This window comes from Oncorhynchus keta, chromosome 22 (genome assembly GCF_023373465.1).
Source record: "Oncorhynchus keta strain PuntledgeMale-10-30-2019 chromosome 22, Oket_V2, whole genome shotgun sequence".
Taxonomy (NCBI): domain Eukaryota; kingdom Metazoa; phylum Chordata; class Actinopteri; order Salmoniformes; family Salmonidae; genus Oncorhynchus; species Oncorhynchus keta.
Window position 1 is genome coordinate 13,746,144 of NC_068442.1, and position 20,942 is coordinate 13,767,085.

The 20,942-nt window shown below is 42.1% G+C and overlaps 1 protein-coding gene across 4 annotated transcripts; it reads right to left on the reverse strand.

Annotated features, from left to right (window-relative positions):
* Positions 1-71: 71 nt before the first annotated feature.
* On the reverse strand, positions 72-15,127 carry trabd (TraB domain containing). 4 transcript variants are annotated; one of them, XM_035798286.2, is made up of 10 exons: positions 15,027-15,127; positions 14,029-14,106; positions 13,604-13,673; positions 13,015-13,181; positions 8,771-8,911; positions 6,643-6,753; positions 6,277-6,416; positions 5,813-5,985; positions 5,338-5,434; positions 72-5,195 (listed from the first exon to the last, which is right to left on the reverse strand). In XM_035798286.2, exons 2-10 carry the CDS (start codon positions 14,050-14,052, stop codon positions 5,015-5,017), a joined length of 1,104 nt encoding a protein of 367 aa, XP_035654179.1. In that variant the 5' UTR covers positions 14,053-14,106; positions 15,027-15,127; the 3' UTR covers positions 72-5,014. The 4 variants fall into 4 exon arrangements, with proteins under 4 accessions (XP_035654179.1, XP_035654178.1, XP_035654180.1 ...); XM_035798285.2 differs by having other exon boundaries at positions 15,003-15,106; XM_035798287.2 differs by having other exon boundaries at positions 15,015-15,034.
* Between the last annotated feature and the right edge of the window lie 5,815 nt (positions 15,128-20,942).

The following is a 20,942-nucleotide window of genomic DNA, read 5'->3' on the forward strand; positions in this document are numbered from 1 at the left end:
GGGAAACTAAGACGGAACTACATTGGTCATGGCATCCAAGGATGGCAGCAAAGAAATATAATACAAAAAAAGATGGAATACTTTTTATTTATACACATTTTTATTTAAAAGTTGTATAGTTCAATACAGAATGTAGGTTTCAATATTTGGCTTGTTTACAATGATAGAGTGAGGATAGAAATACAGATTGTCAGTCATACACAACGTTCTCTTGTCAACATACAAACACAAACTATACCAATACTGACAGAATGGTGCAGGTGATATAGGACAGCTGCATGCCCCTATTCCACCATACACATCAGAAACTACAGTAGGTTGGGAAACATAGATATCAAGGTATCGTTGTAAATGACTCAACTATTTTCTGACAGTGGTTTCCTTATTGGCTCAGAGTAAACCCAAACTGTAGTCCTCAATACACCCGCTGAGATGATCGATTGAGCTACAGCGGTAGGCAAATTTTCCAATATATTTTCATTACAAATTCTAAATACATTTTATGGGGCAATGACTGAGATATGTAAATGCAACATGGCATTATCTCCCAAAAGTACATCTATCAGATAAACATTTCATTTTGAGGGAAACAGAATCTACAACTATTTGTCTGAGGGTGTCACCCAACCTGGTCCTATCCAGCAGACCCAGACATACAGTATGAACAGACTGAGATAGGGAGACACAAAACAATAAGAGGACAGTGAGAAATGAACAAGCCACAGCTGCAGCAGAGGCAGGCAATCTACAGGTCCAAGGCAGAATAAGGCGATAGCAGAATAAGGCGTTAACCCCAACCAACCCTTCCCAGCTCCAATCGAAAATAATCCTCAACATTCCCCATTCATTCCTAGGGATTAGGGAACAATCTGGCAATCGGCTGTACTAAAATCATGCATGTCGTAGAAGCATGTAGTCTGAAATGTCAGATGTTCCCGTACAAAGAGAGAGTTCATTGATGGCTTGTCGTACAAAGTGCATATTTTCTGATCATGTCCAGTATCTACCACAATCACACAGAAAGTGGCAGTTTGTTTTACAACATACATGTTGAAGGTGCCTCATTGCAAGTACAGTCAAATATACAAAATGCCCCCATTTAAAATACATTGCTTGCTTTAATGCAATTTTACTCCACCCTCCTCTGCATACTTATTGTAGTTTTTTTTAAAAATTTTATCCCACATTAGCCCTCTGTTAAATTAAGTGTTATAAGTGTGGTAGTCATGGTATTTTACCCTTCCAACTCCAACCAATACAAAACAGACAACTGATCTTCCAGCATGTAGCATTCTTTGAAAAAACAAATATGCAATTCAAAATACCAGTACATATTTGAGATGGGCATTGGCTTATACAGTACAGGTAACACACGAAGCATTAGGTTGTACTGTCTATCAATCAGTATGGTTGGTTGTGTGTAACAACAACCAGCACAGATCAGTTTGCCGTGAGGAACAGTATATTGTGTGACCAGGAGAAGTAGTCACTATAACACCAGACATAGCCTAGTCCCTGGGCTGACTTTCCTCATGAGCGATGGAGGAACTTAGGTGTTTGGGATAGCGCAACTACAATTTGTTACTAAAACCTTCTGTTTCTTGGCTGGGGAGAGAACATTCCCCAAAACCCCCACTGTGGTGGTAAACTACAGTGTAGTCAGTTACATACATTATTTGGTCATATTTGTACTTTTTGACTTTAAAAATTGAGTTAATTTGTTAAATTCCTTACTAGCCATGAGTGGGAATCTGTACCCAAAAATATAATAAAGTGCTAGATTTAAACATGGTCATTGTTAAAGCCTCGATGGTCCCATGGAGGTCCTGGATCCAGGATTAAAGAGACTGTACGAGAATGAAAAGTCATTAGTGGGGCGGTAGCTCTATTCTTCAACTATTGGTGTCCATTACAGCGCATTCGGAAAGAGTTCAGACCCTTTGACCTTTTCCACATTTTGTTACATTACAGCCTTATTCTAAAATGGATTACATTTTTAAAATGTCCTCAATCTATATACCCCATAATGACAAAGCAAAAACAAGTTTAGACATGTTTGCAAATGTATTCAAATTGTAAAACTAAAGTACATTATTTAGTATTCAGACCCTTTGCTGAGACTCAAAATTCAGCTCAGGTGCATTCTGTTTTCATGAAGCATCCTTGAGCTGTTTCTACAACTTGATTGGAGTGCACCCGGTGTTAAATTCAATTGATTGGACATGATTTGGAAAGACACACACCTGTTGATAAGGTCCCACAGTTAACAATGCAATGCAACAATCAAACATCTCTGGAGAGACCTGAAAATAGCTGAGCAGCAACACTCCCCATCCAACATGACAGAGCTTGAGAGGATCTGCAGCAAATGGGAGAAACTCCACAAATACAGGTGTGTCAAGCTTGTAGTGTCATACTCAAGACTCAAGGCTGTAATCGCTGCTTCAACAAAGTACTGAGTAAAGGGTCTGAATAATTAAATGAATGTGATAATGTCAAAACTGTTTTGCTTTGTCATTATGGGGTATTGTGTGTAGATTGAGGGGGAAAACAATTTAATCCACTTTAGAATAAGGCTGTAACGTAACAAAATGTGGGGGGAGAAATCAAGGGGTCTGAATACTTTCCGAACGTACTGTATGCATGTACAGTTGAAGTCGGAAGTTTACACACTTAGGTTGGAGTTATTAAAACTGTTTTTTCAACAACTCCACAAATTTCTTGTTCACAAACTATAGATTTGGCAAGTCGGTTAAGACATCTACTTTGTGCATGACAAGACATTTTTCCAACAATTGTTTACAGACATATTATTTCACTGTATCACAATTCCAGTGGGTCAGAGGTTTACATACACTAAGTTGACTGTGGAAAATTCTAGGAAATGATGCCATGGCTTTAGAAGCTTCTGATTTAGAAGCTTCTGACACCTTTTGAGTCAATAGGAGGTGTACCTGTGGATGTATTTCAAGTCCTACCTTCAAACTCAGTGCCTCTTTGCTTGACACATGGGAAAATCAAAAGGAATCAGCCAAGACCTCAGAAAAACAAAATGGAAATCTCCACAAGTGTGGTTCATCCTTGGGAGCAATTTCCAAACAACTGAAGGTACCACATTCATCTGTACAAACAATAGTACACAAGTATAAACACCATGGGACCACGCAGCCGTCATACCGCTCAGGAAGGAGACACATTTTGTTTCCTAGAGATGAACGTACTTTGGTGCAAAAAGTGCAAATCAATCCCAGAACAACAGCAAAGGACCTTGTGAAGATGCTGGAGGAAACAGGTACAAAAGTATCTATATCCACAGTAAAACGAGTCCTATATCAACATATCCTGAAAGGCCGCTCAGCAAGGAGAAACCACTGCTCCAAAACCGCCATAAAAAAGCCAGACTACGGTTTGCAACTGCACGTGGGGACAAAGAGTGTACTTTTTGGAGAAATGTCATCTGGTCTGATGATACAAAAAAATAGAACTGTTTGGCCATAATGACCATCGTTATGTTTGCTGCAGGAGGGACTGGTGCACTTCACAAAATAGATGGCATCATGAGGGTGGTAAATTATGTGGGTATATTGAAGCAACATCTCAAGACATCAGTCCGGAAGTTAAAGCTTGGTCGCAAATGGGTCTTCCGAATGGACAATGACCCCAAGCATACTTCCAAAGTTGTGGCAAAATGGTTTAAGGACAACAAGGTATTGGAGTGGCTATGACAAAGCCTTGACCTTAATCCTACAGAAAATGTGTGGTCAAAACTGAAAATGCATGTGTGAGCAAGGAGGCCTACAAACCTGAACTCAGTTGCACCTGCTGTCAGGAGGAATGGGCCAAAGTCTACCTGAAACATTTGACCCAAGTTAAACAATTTAAAGGCAATGCTACCAAATACTAATTGAGTGTATGTAAACTTCTGACCCACTGGAAATGTGATGAAAGAAATAAAAGCAGAAATAAATCACTCAACTATTATTCTGACATTTCACATTCTTAAAATAAAGTGGTGATCCTAACTGACCTAAGACAGGGCATTTTTACTAGGATTAAATGTCAGGAATTGTGAAAAACTGAGTTTAAATGTATTTGGCTAACGTGTATGTCAACATCCGACTTCAACTGTATATATATATATATATATATATATACACACATACATACATACATACATACATACATACATACACACACACTTAAGCAATAAGGCCTGAGGATGTGTGGTACGTGGCCAATACACCACGGCTAAGGGCTTAAGTGCAACGAGGCGGCCATATACCACAAACCCGAGGTGCGTTACTGCTATTATAAAACTGGTTATCAATGTAATTAGAGAAGTAAAAACAGATGTTTTGTAATACCCATGGTATACGATCTGATATACCACAGCTGTCAGCCAATCAGCATTCAGGGCTCGAACCACCCAGTTTATATATATATGCCATTTAGCAGACGCTTTTATCCAAAGCGACTTACAGTCATGTGTGCATACATTCTACGTATGGGTGGTCCCGGGGATCGAACCCACTACCCTGGCGTTACAAGCGCCATGCTCTACCAACTGAGCTACAGGACCAGTTTATTTTGATATATAATGACTTGGGCCAATAATATCAACTTCAAAGACCATATGCACCAAAATCTCAAATTTCAATGTAACATTAATTGGAATGTGGGGGATAGCAGATGTAATATAAATGGAAAAACATTTGTAAATCTTACAAATATCCTTCTTTTGACATTTCTTTTTTTAAATATACAAAAATAAAATAAGGGTACTGTCATGGTTTCTTAGGCAGTACTGTTGTGTTCCACAGGGACATGGAGGAGAGGAAGGAAGGAAACGAGAGGGGGGGCGGCTCAAGCCCTCGGACCCCTTACATCCATGTCAGTTCATAGGGTAGGAGGTGAATCTTGACCTCTAACCCCTCCTATCAATAAGGCCATTGGTGGTAGATGCATTGTTTTCGTATTAGAGGGGATCGTTCATGTCACAGGTATAGGAGAGGGGTCACGCCGCTGCTGGGGGCAGTGGTCGCAGGTTGTCCAGTAGTGATTGGACAGCAGGTAGGGAAAGAAGAGCCCTCCCCATGCCCCCTCCTGCACGGTAGCAGGCGTATCCCAGTACTCCAATCACCCCAGCCTTCAGCACTGTGCGCAACATCCAGCCAAAACGAGATGGGGGCGCAACACTGACAGTCACACAGAAAAGCAAAAGAGAGAGGGTCAATATTAACTTATAAAAGTTAGAAGATGCAGAAATACAATGATCCTATTGCTCTATAATATAAGTAGTAATAACTTGGTCTAGACTGCTATGAAAGATACACACACCTCATGATCTCCTGAATGTTGAGATCCTTCTCCCAGTTCCTTTCGATGCCAGGGACATGGCCCATCCCCACCACTCCCACCACCACAGCAGGCACTTCTGTTACAAGAAACAAAGCGAATTTATACAGCTGAAATGGCATCCATGTTCCCAAAAAACATTGGTCTGTAACAGTCCATCTATTATGCATAGATACATTAGGAGTTGAAGATAAACTTAATTGGCATCTTAGGCAGTGTGCAAAACACAGACACAATAACCCAGCTCGTCCATCTTTCAGAGTAAGGGTCCAATCAAACTGCTGACGGAAAACTATGCCAGAAAGCCTTTTCATTGATTTAATTGCAATCTTGCGGAGACTACAACCAATGATATAGTAGTGTTTTTCCCACGAGCAGTGTGAACAGACTAAAGGAGAAACTTGTCTGTGGACTTCCTCAGGTGAAAAGTGAAACAGGCAGATGCTGCGATACTCACTCTGGGCATTGGGGGGCGCCTCCACACAGCGTGCGGCCTGGCGGAGCGTGTGTGTGAGGTAGATGTCTCGCTCGGCTACAATGGTCTGGTGGAGAGCGGGGAACTCGCCGATCATCTCTAGCATCGTCTGCTCCAGCAGGTCCTTCTGTTTGCACTTCTCCACGTCCTCCTTACTGACACACAACAACAACAACACACATATTGCAATAACTGGGTTTAACCAAGTCCCCAAATTAATTCCCAATAGCTTGCCATCATTTGTATTCAGGTAAATAAATTAAGCCCTATATAAATTAAATCTATAATTAAATTGGATATTACTAAATACAGTACCACCCTAATAATATTTCTGCTCTAATCTTACTATATACTAACCAAAGGAAATACTGAGAGGAAGTATATAGCGGAGTAAGCTGTGGACATAACCTAGACACTAGAGAGGAGTAACTGTCAGGTTATTGTACCTGATGGGGTCTGACAGGAAGCACAGGCCCCAGGCCAGTCTGGCTTTCTGCCACAGACTGAGAGCAGCGATGGCCCGTTTGAATGTCACCGGGATAGGCCGGTCCCCCAGGTGGAACTTGCAGAAGGGCACTCGGCCCGCCTGGGTGGAGGGAAGAGAGAGGGAGGGTCTTTACATACAACTTTACTAATACTGTACCTAGTGGGTAACAGGTAAGAGGGTGTTAAGTTCAGTATGTTATGCTGTGTGAGAAAAGAACAGTGTGTATTTGAAAGTATTTGTGACCTTGACCTGACACCTTGTGTGAGAACAAACCTGTGACCCTTATCAAGATGAACTATTTTTAGTGAGTGCGTGAATGTCTCACCTGTTTGAAGGCCTCCCTAAACTCCCCTCCAGGAGCCATGCCCAGCTGCTCTGTGATGTGAGCCGACACTTTGAGCAGCAGGATCTGCATCAGGCCAGACATCACTCCATTCTGTTGAGGACATAATAAAGAGGGGGAGCTGTTCTTGTCTAATGATGTTCTATATTAAGTCATTCTGTATTATGTTTCATGTTTTGTGTGGACCCCAGGAAGAGTAGCTGCTCCTTTTACAACAGCTAATAGGGGATCCTAATAAAATACCAAATACCAAAGAGACAAAACAGTGAACTGTAAGTTAACATCCAAACTATCCTCTCTTCTAGCAGAGCAATTAAAACACAAACAAGCTCAGATCTCAATATCTTGTTCTATGCTAACAGTCCAGATAATTAGAACTGAGCATGGAAAGGGGTCCTTTCATGGAATTCCCCCCAAGCCATCCTAAAAGTCTAAGTGTTCATGGATGAGTTCAAAGGACAAATAGATTAACAGGTTGTTGAGACACGTAGTTGTTTCCATTTGTCACCCGATGTCACTAGTTTGCGTTGCCTCATGTAAGGAAGCATGCGGTGTTACTTCACACGCGCATGCCTGCACCTACGCACACACACCCACTGTTTGTTTTCTGTTGTATTTGTGCTGTTGCCAGTGTCTTCTGTCTGCGTTGTCCATTTTGTCTCACATTGAGGTGTGTTTAAAAAAAAATCCTAGCCCTCCCTATAGGAGGCATTTCACTTCTTGTCAGGCCATAATTGTAAATAAGAATTTGTTATTGACTTGCCTGGTTAAATACAATATCACTGCCGTTTTGTTATTTCAACAAAACTGATTCTATAGTTAACATGTTCAATATTTATTTTATTTTTATTTAACCAGGTAGGTCAGTTGAGAACAAGTTCTCATTTACAACTGCGACCTCGCCAAATTAAAGCAAAGCACTGCGCACAGAGTTACACATGGGATAAAACAAACGCACAGTCACAATAACACAATAGAAAAATCTATATACAGTGTGTGCAAATGTAGTAAGATTAGGGAGGTAAGGCTATAAATAGGCCATAGTGGCAAAATAATTACAATTTAGCAATTAAACACTGGAGTGAGAGCGCAGAAGATGAATGTGCAAGTATAGATAATGGGGTGCAAAGGATCAAACAAATAAATAACAATATGGGGATGAGGTAGTTGGGTGGGCTATTTATGGATGGGCTGCGTACAGGTGCAATGATCGGTAAGCTGCTCTGACAGCTGATGGGGGAGATAGAAGTCTCTAGTGGGGGAGAAAGAAGTCTCCAGCTTCAGTGATGTTTGCAATTCGTTCCAGTCATTGGCAGCAGAGAACTGGAAGGAAATGCGGCCAAAGGAGGAGTTGGCTTTCGGGATGACCAGTGAAATATAACTGCTGGAGCACGTGCTACGGGTGGGTGCTGCTATGGTGACCAGTGACCTGAGCTAAGGCAGGGATTTACCTAGCAAAGACTTATAGATGACCTGGAGCCAGTGGGTTTGGCAACTAATATGTAGCGAGGGCCAGCCAACGAGAGCATACAGGCCGCAGTGTTGGGTAGTATATGGGGCTTTGGTGACAAAACGGACGGCACTGTGATAGCAAATTGGATGCAGTCTAAGTAGAGTGTTGGAGGCTATTTTGTAAGTGACATCGCCGAAGTCAAGGTTCGGTAGGATAGTCAGTTTTACGAGGGTATGTTTGGCAGCATGAGTGAAGGAGGCTTTGTTGCGAAATAGGAAGCCGATACTATATTTAAACTATATTTATAGAAAGCAAGGCTGTTGTGTCTGCCGATACGAATGTGGTGATTGACAGAGTCGAAAGCGTTGGCCAAGTCAATGAAGACGGCTGCACAGAATAGTATTTTATTGATGCCGTTTATATCGTTTAGGACCTTGAGCGTGGCTGAGGTGCACCCATGACCCGCTCGGAAACCAGATTGATTGGCGGAGAAGGTGCGGTGGGATTCGAAATGGTCGGTGATCTGTTTGTTAACATGGCTTTTGAAAACTTTAGAAAGGCAGGGTAGGATAGATATACGTCTGTAACAGTTTGGGTCCACTAGCAAGCGTTAGGAAAATGCTTCTTGAAATTCTCGATTATCGCAGCTAGTCGTACCTGTTTGATGGCCTGCTGGACCTTGTCCAGATTAATGTCTTTTGCCTCCTTCAGCAGTGTCTTTTCATCCATCTTCAGCATGGACACCCTGTACTGGCACAGCTCCACCACCACCACGTCTGGCTGCACTGCACGGATCGTCTGAGGAAGGGGAAGAAGGCAAACAAAGGGGACAGGGGAGAAAGCGGGAGGAGAGAGTGGGAGGATAAGGAGAGGAGGAAAACAGGGAAAGGGGGTAGGAGAAGAGGACAGGAAGGGGAGAAAGGGGAGCAAGGGCGGTAAGAGAGAGAAAGCCAAAGGTAGAAGTACAATACTGACAATAGTATGGATTTTGCCTGAGGAAACAAAACAAACAGGAGTCTGGGAAACCAGGACATGTAAGGGGGATGTCATAGTAATTTGTTCTTAACTGACTTGACTGGTTGAAAAAAGGTTAAATAGATAGTTCTGATTGGCAGATTTCAAAATACTATTTATTCAATCATCTCTGAAGGACAATCATTTAGAAAATGTATGAATCCCATGAACTTGAACAAACTCAACAGAGGCCATTCCAGGAGATACCTATGACAATCATTTAAGGCCGGTTTCCCAGACACAGATTCTGTCTAGATCAATAATGTACTTGAATGGAGATTCCTCATTCGGCATACTTTTTAGTAAGGCCAGACAAAATTGATATACTATTTAACAATTTCCCCCCCAAAAAGCGAGGCGAGCAAATTTTAAAAATATATAATATAAATATATAATATATAATAAGAACAGGGCTCCGGGCAGCCGAGCGGAAATGGAGGAAAACTTGCCTCCCTGCGGACCTGGCATCCTTTCGCTCCCTCCTCTCTACATTTTCCTCCTCTGTCTCTGCTGCTAAAGCCACTTTCTACCACTCTAAATTCCAAGCATCTGCCTCTAACCCTAGGAAGCTCTTTGCCACCTTCTCCTCCCTCCTGAATCCTCCTCCCCCTCCCCCCACTCCTCCCTCTCTGCAGATGACTTCGTCAACCATTTTGAAAAGAAGGTCGACGACATCCGATCCTCGTTTGCTAAGTCAAACGACACCGCTGGTTCTGCTCACACTGCCCTACCCGGTGCTCTGACCTCTTTCTCCCCTCTCTCTCCAGATGAAATCTTGCGTCTTGTGGCGGCCGGCCGCCCAACAACCTGCCCGCTCGACCCTATCCCCTCCTCTCTTCTCCAGACCATTTCCGGAGACCTTCTCCCTTACCTCACCTCGCTCATCAACTCATCCCTGACCGCTGGCTACGTCCCTTCCGTCTTCAAGAGAGTGAGAGTTGCACCCCTTCTGAAAGAACCTACACTCGATCCCTCCGATGTCAACAACTACAGACCAGTATCCCTTCTTTCTTTTCTCTCCAAAACTCTTGAACGTGCCGTCCTTGGCCAGCTCTCCCGCTATCTCTCTCAGAATGACCTTCTTGATCCAAATCAGTCAGGTTTCAAGACTAGTCATTCAACTGAGACTGCTCTTCTCTGTATCACGGAGGCGCTCCGCACCGCTAAAGCTAACTCTCTCTCCTCTGCTCTCATCCTTCTAGACCTATCGGCTGCCTTCGATACTGTGAACCATCAGATCCTCCTCTCCACCCTCTCCGAGTTGGGCATCTCCGGCGCGGCCCACGCTTGGATTGCGTCCTACCTGACAGGTCGCTCCTACCAGGTGGCGTGGCGAGAATCTGTCTCCTCACCACGCGCTCTCACCACTGGTGTCCCCCAGGGCTCTGTTCTAGGCCCTCTCCTAATCTCGCTATACACCAAGTCACTTGGCTCTGTCATAACCTCACATGGTCGCTCCTATCATTGCTATGCAGACGACACACAATTAATCTTCTCCTTTCCTCCTTCTGATGACCAGGTGGTGAATCGCATCTCTGCATGTCTGGCAGACATATCAGTGTGGATGACGGATCACCACCTCAAGCTGAACCTCGGCAAGACGGAGCTGCTCTTCCTCCCGGGGAAGGACTGCCCGTTCCATGATCTCGCCATCACGGTTGACAACTCCATTGTGTCCTCCTCCCAGAGCGCTAAGAACCTTGGCGTGATCCTGGACAACACCCTGTCGTTATCAACTAACATCAAGGCGGTAGCCTGTTCCTGTAGGTTCATGCTCTACAACATCCGCAGAGTACGACCCTGCCTCACACAGGAAGCGGCGCAGGTCCTAATCCAGGCACTTGTCATCTCCCGTCTGGATTACTGCAACTCGCTGTTGGCTGGGCTCCCTGCCTGTGCCATTAAACCCCTACAACTCATCCAGAACGCCGCAGCCCGTCTGGTGTTCAACCTTCCCAAGTTCTCTCACGTCACCCCGCTCCTCCGCTCTCTCCACTGGCTTCCAGTTGAAGCTCGCATCCGCTACAAGACCATGGTGCTTGCCTACGGAGCTGTGAGGGGAACGGCACCTCAGTACCTCCAGGCTCTGATCAGTCCCTACACCCAAACAAGGGCACTGCGTTCATCCACCTCTGGCCTGCTCGCCTCCCTACCACTGAGAAAGTACAGTTCCCGCTCAGCCCAGTCAAAACTGTTCACTGCTCTGGCTCCCCAATGGTGGAACACACTCCCTCACGACGCCAGGACAGCGGAGTCAATCACCACCTTCCGGAGACACCTGAAACCCCACCTCTTTAAGGAATACCTAGGATAGGATAAAGTAATCCCCCCTTAAAAGATTTAGATGCACTATTGTAAAGTGGCTGTTCCACTGGATGTCATAAGGTGAATGCACCAATTTGTAAGTCGCTCTGGATAAGAGCGTCTGCTAAATGACTTAAATGTAATGTAAATGTATAATTAGGTGGATAAGGAATAACAGTATTTTACCACATTGTCCTAGGCTATATGGACATGAACAATAGGATAAATATGCAATTTGACTGATTTTCAGATTAGTAATGAACATTATTCACATAGGATGTATAATAGAATGCAATATTCTATCATATTCAAAAATGATTTTTTTTAAAAAGTTGTATGAATGTATCAGTTCATTAATCATCTACTTAACTGTATAGCCTAACAAATTCAAGAAAGATTGACAATAATTGTAATCAAATTAAAATGTTGATACATAATAATGAGTTAATTACCTGAATACATCTCTATAGCCTAGGCGTTAACAAAATATTCATACAAATATGATTGGGCCTCTCATAGACTAGTAGGCCTTGTAGAAAGAGGGTCAATCAAGTTAGGTCTATCAAATGAATGTAGCATTGGAAAAAATGTATAAATCCAGCCATAGAGTTTACCCTATCATCATCAAAATATTTTTGTTTGTTTATAACATGCACAATTAGAAGCATACATTTATATAGATCTAGCGTGACTAAATTCGAGCCCAGTAACTTTGCTCACCGTATATTCCTTCGATTGTCTCATCTGGCTGCCACGAAAAGCCCCACCTGCTGTCCTGCACAAAGTGTGTGCGTGCCACTGGCAATGTACTTTGCTGGACATGCTAGCTGTTGTCAGTAGCGCATCATCACTTCAAACGCATTCTGTTGTGGTGTTATCGGTTGGCCTACTACTACTACTACTGGTAGTACCGGTAAAAACAGTTATGAATCGCAAATCACCATACAGCTGATACTTCGATTTCATCAATCATTTTGACTTCAATTTGGTTGTCCAAAACACTATCAACTTGCACTGCGTCTTTGCTGATGAATACCCTGATCCCTGGCCATTCAATTAGTTAAGTTACATTGTTGTTTCTTCTATTAAATCACTTCTTACTCATCTGAAAATGATGGAATAACCATGAATTTAACCAACTGTTTGTTTATAAATGGAGGGACGTCCCACATTTAACCTGGACACAGAAATAGTAGGAATTTATGCTGGCTTTAGCCTTGGCTGCGTGAGAGAGAAATTAAACATCTGCACGTCGCCTGCAGGTGCGAGTGTGTGTGTATTTCACTGTCCAATCAGAGGCTCGAACATGATCTGAGTGCATGATCTGAGGCTGTTTGGTCTCTTGGGCATCAACTTGGGAAAGCCTCAAGGGAGAGCGGACAGTGCATTATAAACAAAGAGACGCATAGATTGGCCAAAAAAATAACATAGGATATATCTTTTTTTTTTCTTCCAGTGTTGAGAAAAGTGAGGCGGGGCATCCGTTAAACAGTAATTCAACTTTGTCCGGCCAAACTGGCTAGGATAAGCTGTGTCAAGGAAAACAGCCCTTAATGCTTGCATGTCAGATTTGTTGTGCTCACCGTGGCCACGTCCTTCTTGCTGCTGTCACTGAAGTGGGCGGTGCCTACCAAGTAGAGCAGGCTGCCATCTGGGGCAGTCAGCCGGGTGACTGTTTCAGGGAGTTCTGGGGAAGACTGGCGCCGCTGGGCACGCACCTGCCATAGCAGCTCCACCGCCTCAGAGTCCGCTATAAAGGAACCAGTCAGGGAGAGGTGGAAGGGGAGAGAAATAGAGCAAGTAAGAGCGAAAGACAAAGGAAAGAACGGAAAGAACCTTTAGTTCCTACATCACTGAATTGGATGGCAGGAAAGACAACATACTTCGATATGCCAAAGGAATGTGATTGTCAGATATGGGTAGAGTGAACAGTGCATGTTGTAGCCTACTGGAATAAAGGTTACAAACAAGTTAGAACAGACTTTCAAACGTAACATCGCTGTGGGAGGACTTCACAGACATTAAGAGAACATGGATAGTAGTGTCAAAGCTTGGAAAGTAAAGGACGGTTCCCCTTTTTCTCACACATGGGCATTGTGAACAATATGAGCTTTTGGTGCCAAGCAGACGGAGAGAAAAGTAAATACATTTTACATAAATAAGGGTACTCACAGAGTCCAGGGGGACGACTAGGCAGTGACTCATCTTCAGAAGCATCTTCAGAGGGACCTACCAAGTCATCCTAAAAAAAAAGAAGTAAAAAAGCATATGTAGTCATTAAGTCATTCTAAAAGTGTACATGTCAATGAAAACATATTGTCAATGTGCTCAAGGGCTTTTAGTAGCCAGATTTATTGTGACACTGATTCTTAGACAATTAACATCAAGGCTAGTACAGGAGTGGACAAAATTCTAAGAATGTTTGTTTTGCTTAATGTATTATGATCAGCATAGAGCTGTGTTCTTCAAATAACACAGCTGTATGGGACATAACAGATGTGTGTGAAGCTGTACTCTGTGTGCCTTTTTAAAATGATCAAAATAACAGCTGTCAAAGCATTATGCAGTGACCCATGTCCAGCAGTCCCCAAACTTACCTCGGAGTTGTTGTCTTGGTCCATGATTCAACTTTTAAGAGCTGGGCAAAAACTAAAGTAAATGTCCCACCTTCCTTACTGAAAAGGAAAGCAAAACAGGAGGAAAGAGTATGATCAAATGTATGAATTCATTTAGCCAAATTCATCAAGTAGGTTTGTTGACCAAAATTGCTTTTCTCTGCAATGCTATCAGCTGTGATGCTTACTTTGTGACTAAGCTAAGGCCCCAATTCAAGTTCCTCAATTGCTGACGTTTGCTAACTAGATATATGTGCAGTGTACCAAACCATAAATAAACTACCCATTCTCACTAGTTAGCTACCATCAGCATATGGCGATAAAGTTAGTTTGAAAATAAAACCGTCTAGTTAACGTTACCTGTCACAGGTAGCTAATTCTAGTAGGTAAGACAATTTGTGAGCCAGGTTTTACTGTGACAGGTACGTTATAGTGTATAGACAAATATCATGAGCAAACTGCCTAAAGTTAGCTTAGTGGCCCCTTTTTAGAGCCCTGTCATGGCTAAAAGCTCTCCTGCTGCTGCATGTAGCTGCGTACTTCAACACGATTACATCACCTTCACACAAAAGTGTTGACATAGCTAGCTATTTTGCTAGCTAACCACATGCTACAAAGTCAAGTTAGCTAGCTAAAGCCGTCAAACCTGCTGGTTAGAGACAAAACATTAACACCATTAGCTGATATTCCCCTCGTTTCCACATATTATATAGCTAGCTAGACAAACTAGCTAACATTATTCATTAAGTTAGCAAGCTGGCCAAAGCTAACTACTTGCCGACTAGCAGCTAGCTTACTACTCGCCGAATAGCAGCTAGCTTACTACTAGCTAACAGCTGACATATCTGTTAACTGGCTAACTGCTGCTAACTTGGCAAACAATGTCACATCAATTTGTAATTAACATATAATAACTACAGCTTACAATGTTATACATTAATAAAAATAAAACTTACAAGTTACCCAACCTGTGCTCTCACCTGCACTTCGACCAATGATGTGTTCGACTCGTTTGTTAACGTTGTCTTCTGGTACTTGTAGTTCAATTGAGATTTGAGTGCGTTGTAGTAATCAGTGGTGAAAAGCACCCTATTGTCATACTTGAGTAAAAGTAAAGATAACGTAATTGAAAATTACTAAAGTAAAAGTGAAAGTCACCCAGAAAAATATTGCTTGAGTAAAAGTCTAAAAGTATTTTGTTTTAAATATACTTAAGTATCAAAAGAAAAAGTATAAATGATTTCAAATTGCTTATAATTAGCACAATACATATTTTTTACATATAGCCTGGTGCACACCACAACTCACAGACCTCATTTACAAACAAAGCATTTGTGTTAGTGAGTCCTCCAGATCAGAGGCAGTAGGGATAACACGCAGACTGTACAGTCATGGCTAAAGTTTTGAGAAGGACACAAATATTCATTTTCACAAAGTCTGCTGCCTCAGTTTGAATGATGGCAATTTGCATATACTCCAGAATGTTATGAAGAGTGATCAGATGAATTGCAATTAATTGCTCACGGACAATTTTGCCTGAGAACACAGCCATGAATAAAGAATGGTACCAAAACATCCTCCGAGAGCAAATTCTTCCAACCATCCAGGAACAGTTTGGTGACAAATAATGCCTTTTCCAGCATACACCTTGCCATATGGCAAAAGTGATAACTAAGTGGCTCGGGGAACAAAATATTAATATTTTGGGTCCATGGCCAGGAAACTCCCCAGACCTTAATCCCATTGAGAACTTGTGGTCAATCCTCAAGAGGCGGGTGGACAAACAAAAACGCACAAATTCTGACAAACTCCAAGCATTGATTATGCAAGAATGGGATGCCATCAGCCAGGATGTGGCCCAGAAGTTAATTGACAGCATGCCAGGGCGGATTGCAGAGTTCTTGAATAAGAAGGGTCAACACTGCAAATATGGACTCTTTGCATCAACTTCATGTAATTGTCAATAAAAGCCTTTGACACTTATGAAATGCATGTAATTATACTTCAGTGTTCCATAGTAACATCTGACAAAAATATCTAAAGACATCCAAATTTGTGAAAATTCATATTTGTGTCATTCTCAACACTTTTGGCCACGACTGTACTTCCTGTTCACTCATGACTGCATGGCCAGGCACGACTCCAACACCATCAATAAGTTTGCCGATGACACAACAGTGGTAGGCCTGATCACCGACGACAAAACAGCCTATAGGGAGGTCAGAGACCTGGCCCGTGATGTGCCAAGACAACAACCTCTCCCTCAACGTGATCAAGACAAAGGAGACGGCTGTGGACCTCAGGAAAAGGAGGACTGATCGCGTCCCCATTCTCATTGACGGGACTGTAATTGAGTAGTTTGAGATCTTCAAGTTCCTTGGGAGTCCACATAACCAACAAACTATCGTGGTCCAACACACAAGACAGTCGTGAAGAGGGTACGACAAAGCCTAGTCCCCCTCAGGAGACCGAAAAGATTTGGCATGGGTCCTCAGATCCTCAAAAAGTTATACAGCTGCACCATCGAGAGCATCACTGCCTGGTATGGCAACTGCTCAGCCTCCGACCACAAGGCATTACAGAGTGTAGTGCGTACGGCCCAGTACATCACTGGGGCCAAGCTTCCTGCCATCCAAGACCTCTATACCAGGCAGTGTCAGAGGAAGGCCCAAAGAATTGTCAAAGACTCCAGCCACCCTAGTCATAGACTGTTCTCTCTGCTACCGCATGGCAAGCGGTACCAGAGCGCCAAGTCTAGGTCCAAAAGGTTTAACAACTTCTACCCCCAAACCATATGAGTCTTGAACACCTAATCAAGTGGCTACCAAGTGACTATTTGCATTTCCCCCCCACATCTTTTACGCTGCTGCTACTCTTTGTTCTGTTTATTATTTATGCATAGTCACTTTAATAACTCTACCTACATGTACATATTACCTCGACAAACCACTGCCCCCACACATTGACTCTGTACCAGTACCCTCTGTATATAGCCTTGTTATTGTCACGAACGTCGTCGGGGTGGAACGACCGGACCAAGGTGCAGCATGGTGAACGTACATTTCTTTTTATTTATAAATGTCACCAACAAACCAAAGAATACGGCCACAACCGTGACGCTTACTTCGGCTATACAGGCCACTAACAAAGTCAACTACCCACAACAAAGGTGGCAAAAGAGGCTGACTAAGTATGATTCCCAATCAGAGACAACGATAGACAGCTGTCCCTGATTGAGAACCATACCCGGCCAAAACATAGACATAGAAAACATAGAAATAAAGAAACTAGAATCCCCACCCTAGTCAAACCCTGGCCTAACCAAAATAGAGAATAAAAGCCTCTCTATGGCCAGGGCGTGACAGTTATTTTACTGCTGCTCTTTAATTACTTGTTACTTTCTTTTTTTTGTTTTTACTTATCTATTTTTTACTTAACACTTATTTTTCTTAAAACTGCATTGTTGGTTAAGGGCTTGTAAAGTCTACACCTGTTGTATTCGGCGCATGTGACAAATACAATTTGATTTGACCAGGGATGTTCTCTTGATAAGTAAGTGAATTGGACCATTTTCATGTCCTGCTAAGCATTGAACATGCAAGAAGTACCTTTGGGTGTCAGGGAAAATGTATGGAGTAAAAAGTACATTATTTTCATTAGGAATGTAGTGGAGTAAAAGTAAAAGTTGTCAAAAATATAAATAGTAAAGTAAAGTACAGATACCTTAAAAAACTGCTTAAGTAGCACTTTAAAGTATTTTTACTTAAGTACTTTACACTACTGGTGGTAATATATATTTGTAGTTCTTATTATTTTGCTGTGCAAACCAATGGCCATATAATTATATTTATATGCATATGCTATTAATTGCAAAAACATTTATACAAGGAACTCTTGTTCAACTTTTATCTTAACAAAAGAAATTTATTACACAGACTACATCATACAGTCACAGACAATTTTTGACTCCGTCACCAGAAACACCACCCAACATTACCTCAAGAAGTAGTTTTGTATCTTTCACCTGTTTTACTTGGACTAGGATTTTGGGTGGATAAACTGTTCATAGATCTGTGCCCAAGGAGATCTACCCAGACAGAGCCTCCAGGAACAAAACTGTTTCTTTACCCAATCTGAAGTCCCCAACCCATAAAAACGGTGAGGAGCACTGCTCTATCGACATGCTCACACTCATAAACTTGTGCTACATATTTAAAGTGCTTTTGAATGCATTAGTGTGCTAAGTACATCAAGGGGAAAGTGTGCTAACCACTGGTCATAAATAATATCTTATTAGGTAGCATACCCAGGCAGGTAGTTTCCCAAACCATGTATTTAGTGCATGTTAGACTGTGAACATAACAACACATGTATCTCATTTGAAAGTGAACTTCGCATTGTCACAAACCGTGTAAGTAAAACATTTGTATTATAAGTGTTCTAAGCCTTCCTCTTGTCAGATACCAGTGAGATATTCTAAGGTTTCTAATATATTTTACATGCACATCATATGGCCCTTTTATACAGAGACATGTTTTATTGCCCAAGATGACAGATTCACAGCATTAAGGAATCCTCAGTGTGTTCATTCAGAATACATGCTTGTTGTAGATTGTTCTGACATCACTGTTCAGTTTAGGTTACCAATTGCTCAGATATACGATTGATGGTGGTTGCTACACCCCCCTTGTTAACTGCATCATACCTAATGAAAGGTGCTATTATGTGCTAATAACAATTCTACTAACTACAGTACTCTACTTCTCATTCGTTAACTTCAGGGGGCATTGTTTTTGGTGAGTAATGAGCAACCACAATAACCAAGTCTTACTGACGCGGCATTGGACATGGGGTGCTGTTGTTGCTCTCAATGTGGTGGCGCGTGGCAACGTAGGCCTATGGTGAAAAGGTAGGACAGTTAAAAGCAAAGCATTCAGATGCTGTGCATTTTATTGTGTACAATGCTTTCTATATCTACGTATAACTTCCCTTATTCTTCATAACTTCCACAAGAAGAGCTGGATATGACTGTAATGTCCAGCACTCTCCTTGAATGAGTCCAGGTTTCAGTTGAAATGCAGTGCTGGCGTAAAGACCACTGCACATTGAAAGGTCATGAAAACAGTCACTTCTACTGACGTTGAGAGGTGGCAGGTTTGTAATACCTTTCGTAGATCCACAGCATGGAGATTTTAACTTGAATGTTGGCAATAATGCATATGCTTGCCTATATTAATTAAAGTGAAGGTGTTTCTGAATTTGACACTTTTGTTAACACACGAAAATCCATCCTATGACTTCCCTTGTGGATGGATCAGCGAACCTTACCTAATAAGTGCACTAGTGGTGTGAGAGGAACCCATTAAAAGGTGCAATCTGTAACTTTCATTCCCAGTCAAAAGTACTGCCCATGCACTTGTTTATATGGGAACTTAAACGAATGCAACCATTTTTATTTTTCTTTTGCTTCAGGGCTAAATGTGCAAATGGTAAAACGTAAGTTGCATATTGCACCTTTAAGGAGCCCAGTCTTCTATAAGGTAGGTGCGTTCTCACTTTGCCTCCTGATTCTCTGTATTCTGTATGGTCAAATGACACTGATTAACTAATGGAATATTTATGTGTGAGCACACAACAACTGAGATAGGGCTACATACAGTCTATAGATTATTTATAGTATATAAACATTTTTAAACTTGTCAGCGTAAACATTATTGCCACAAACAACATGATGTGATATTTTGCATATATTGCAGTGCAGATTTTTTTAAAGTATATTGCATTGGCTTTCAGTACACTTCGATAGAGGGACCATAAGCAATAGTATGAATGTTTTATAAACATGTTTTCATGTGGCTGTTGGTGAAGAAGTCTTTATGGAATTCTATACTGAACAAAAATAAGCGCAACATGTTAAGTGTTGGTCCCATGTTTCATGAACTGAATTAAAAGATTACAGAACTTTTCCATACACACAAAAAGCTTTTTTCACTCAAATTTTGTGCACAAATATGTTTACATCCCTGTTAGTGAACATGCCTTCTTTGCCAAGATAATCCATCCATCTGACAGGTGTGGCATATCAAGAAGCTGATTAAACAGAATGATCATTACACAGGTGCACTTTGTGCTGGGGACAATAATAGGCCACTCTAAAATATGCAGTTTTGTTACACAACACAATGCCACAGATGTTTCAAGTTTTGAGGGAGGGTGCAATTGGCATGCTGACTGCAGGAATGTCCACCAGAGCTGTTGCCAGAGAATTTAATGTTAATTTCTCTACCATAAGCCGCCTCCAACGCTGTTTAAAAAAAATTGGCAGTACATCAAACCGGCCTCACAACTGCTGACTACGTGTAACCACGCCAACCAGGGACCTCCACATCTGGCATATCCAGACAGCTGATGAAACTGAGGAGTGTTTCTGTCTTTAAAAAAAAGCTTTTGTGGGGAAAAACTCTTTCTGATTGGCTGGGCTTGGGCCTGGCTCCCCAGTGGATGGGCCTCGCTCCCAAGTGTCACGCCTTGGTCTTAGTATTTTGTGTTTTCTTTAATTATTTGGTCAGGCCAGGGTGTGACATGGGTTTATGTTATTGTATTTTCGTATTGGGGTTTGTAGTATTTGGGATCGCGGCTGATTAGGGGTGTTGTATAGGCTTGGCTGCCCGAGGCGGTTCTCAATCAGAGTCAGGTGATTCTCGTTGTCTCTGATTGGGAACCGTATTTAGGTAGCCTGGTTTCGCTTTGTATTTCGTGGGTGAATGTTCCTGTCTCTGTGTAGTTTCACCAGATAGGCTGTAATTAGGTTTCACGTTCCGTTTGTTGTTTTGTATTTTGTATCGTTATTTCATGTGTCACTTTTTTCTATTAAAGTAACCACTACGCTGCATTTC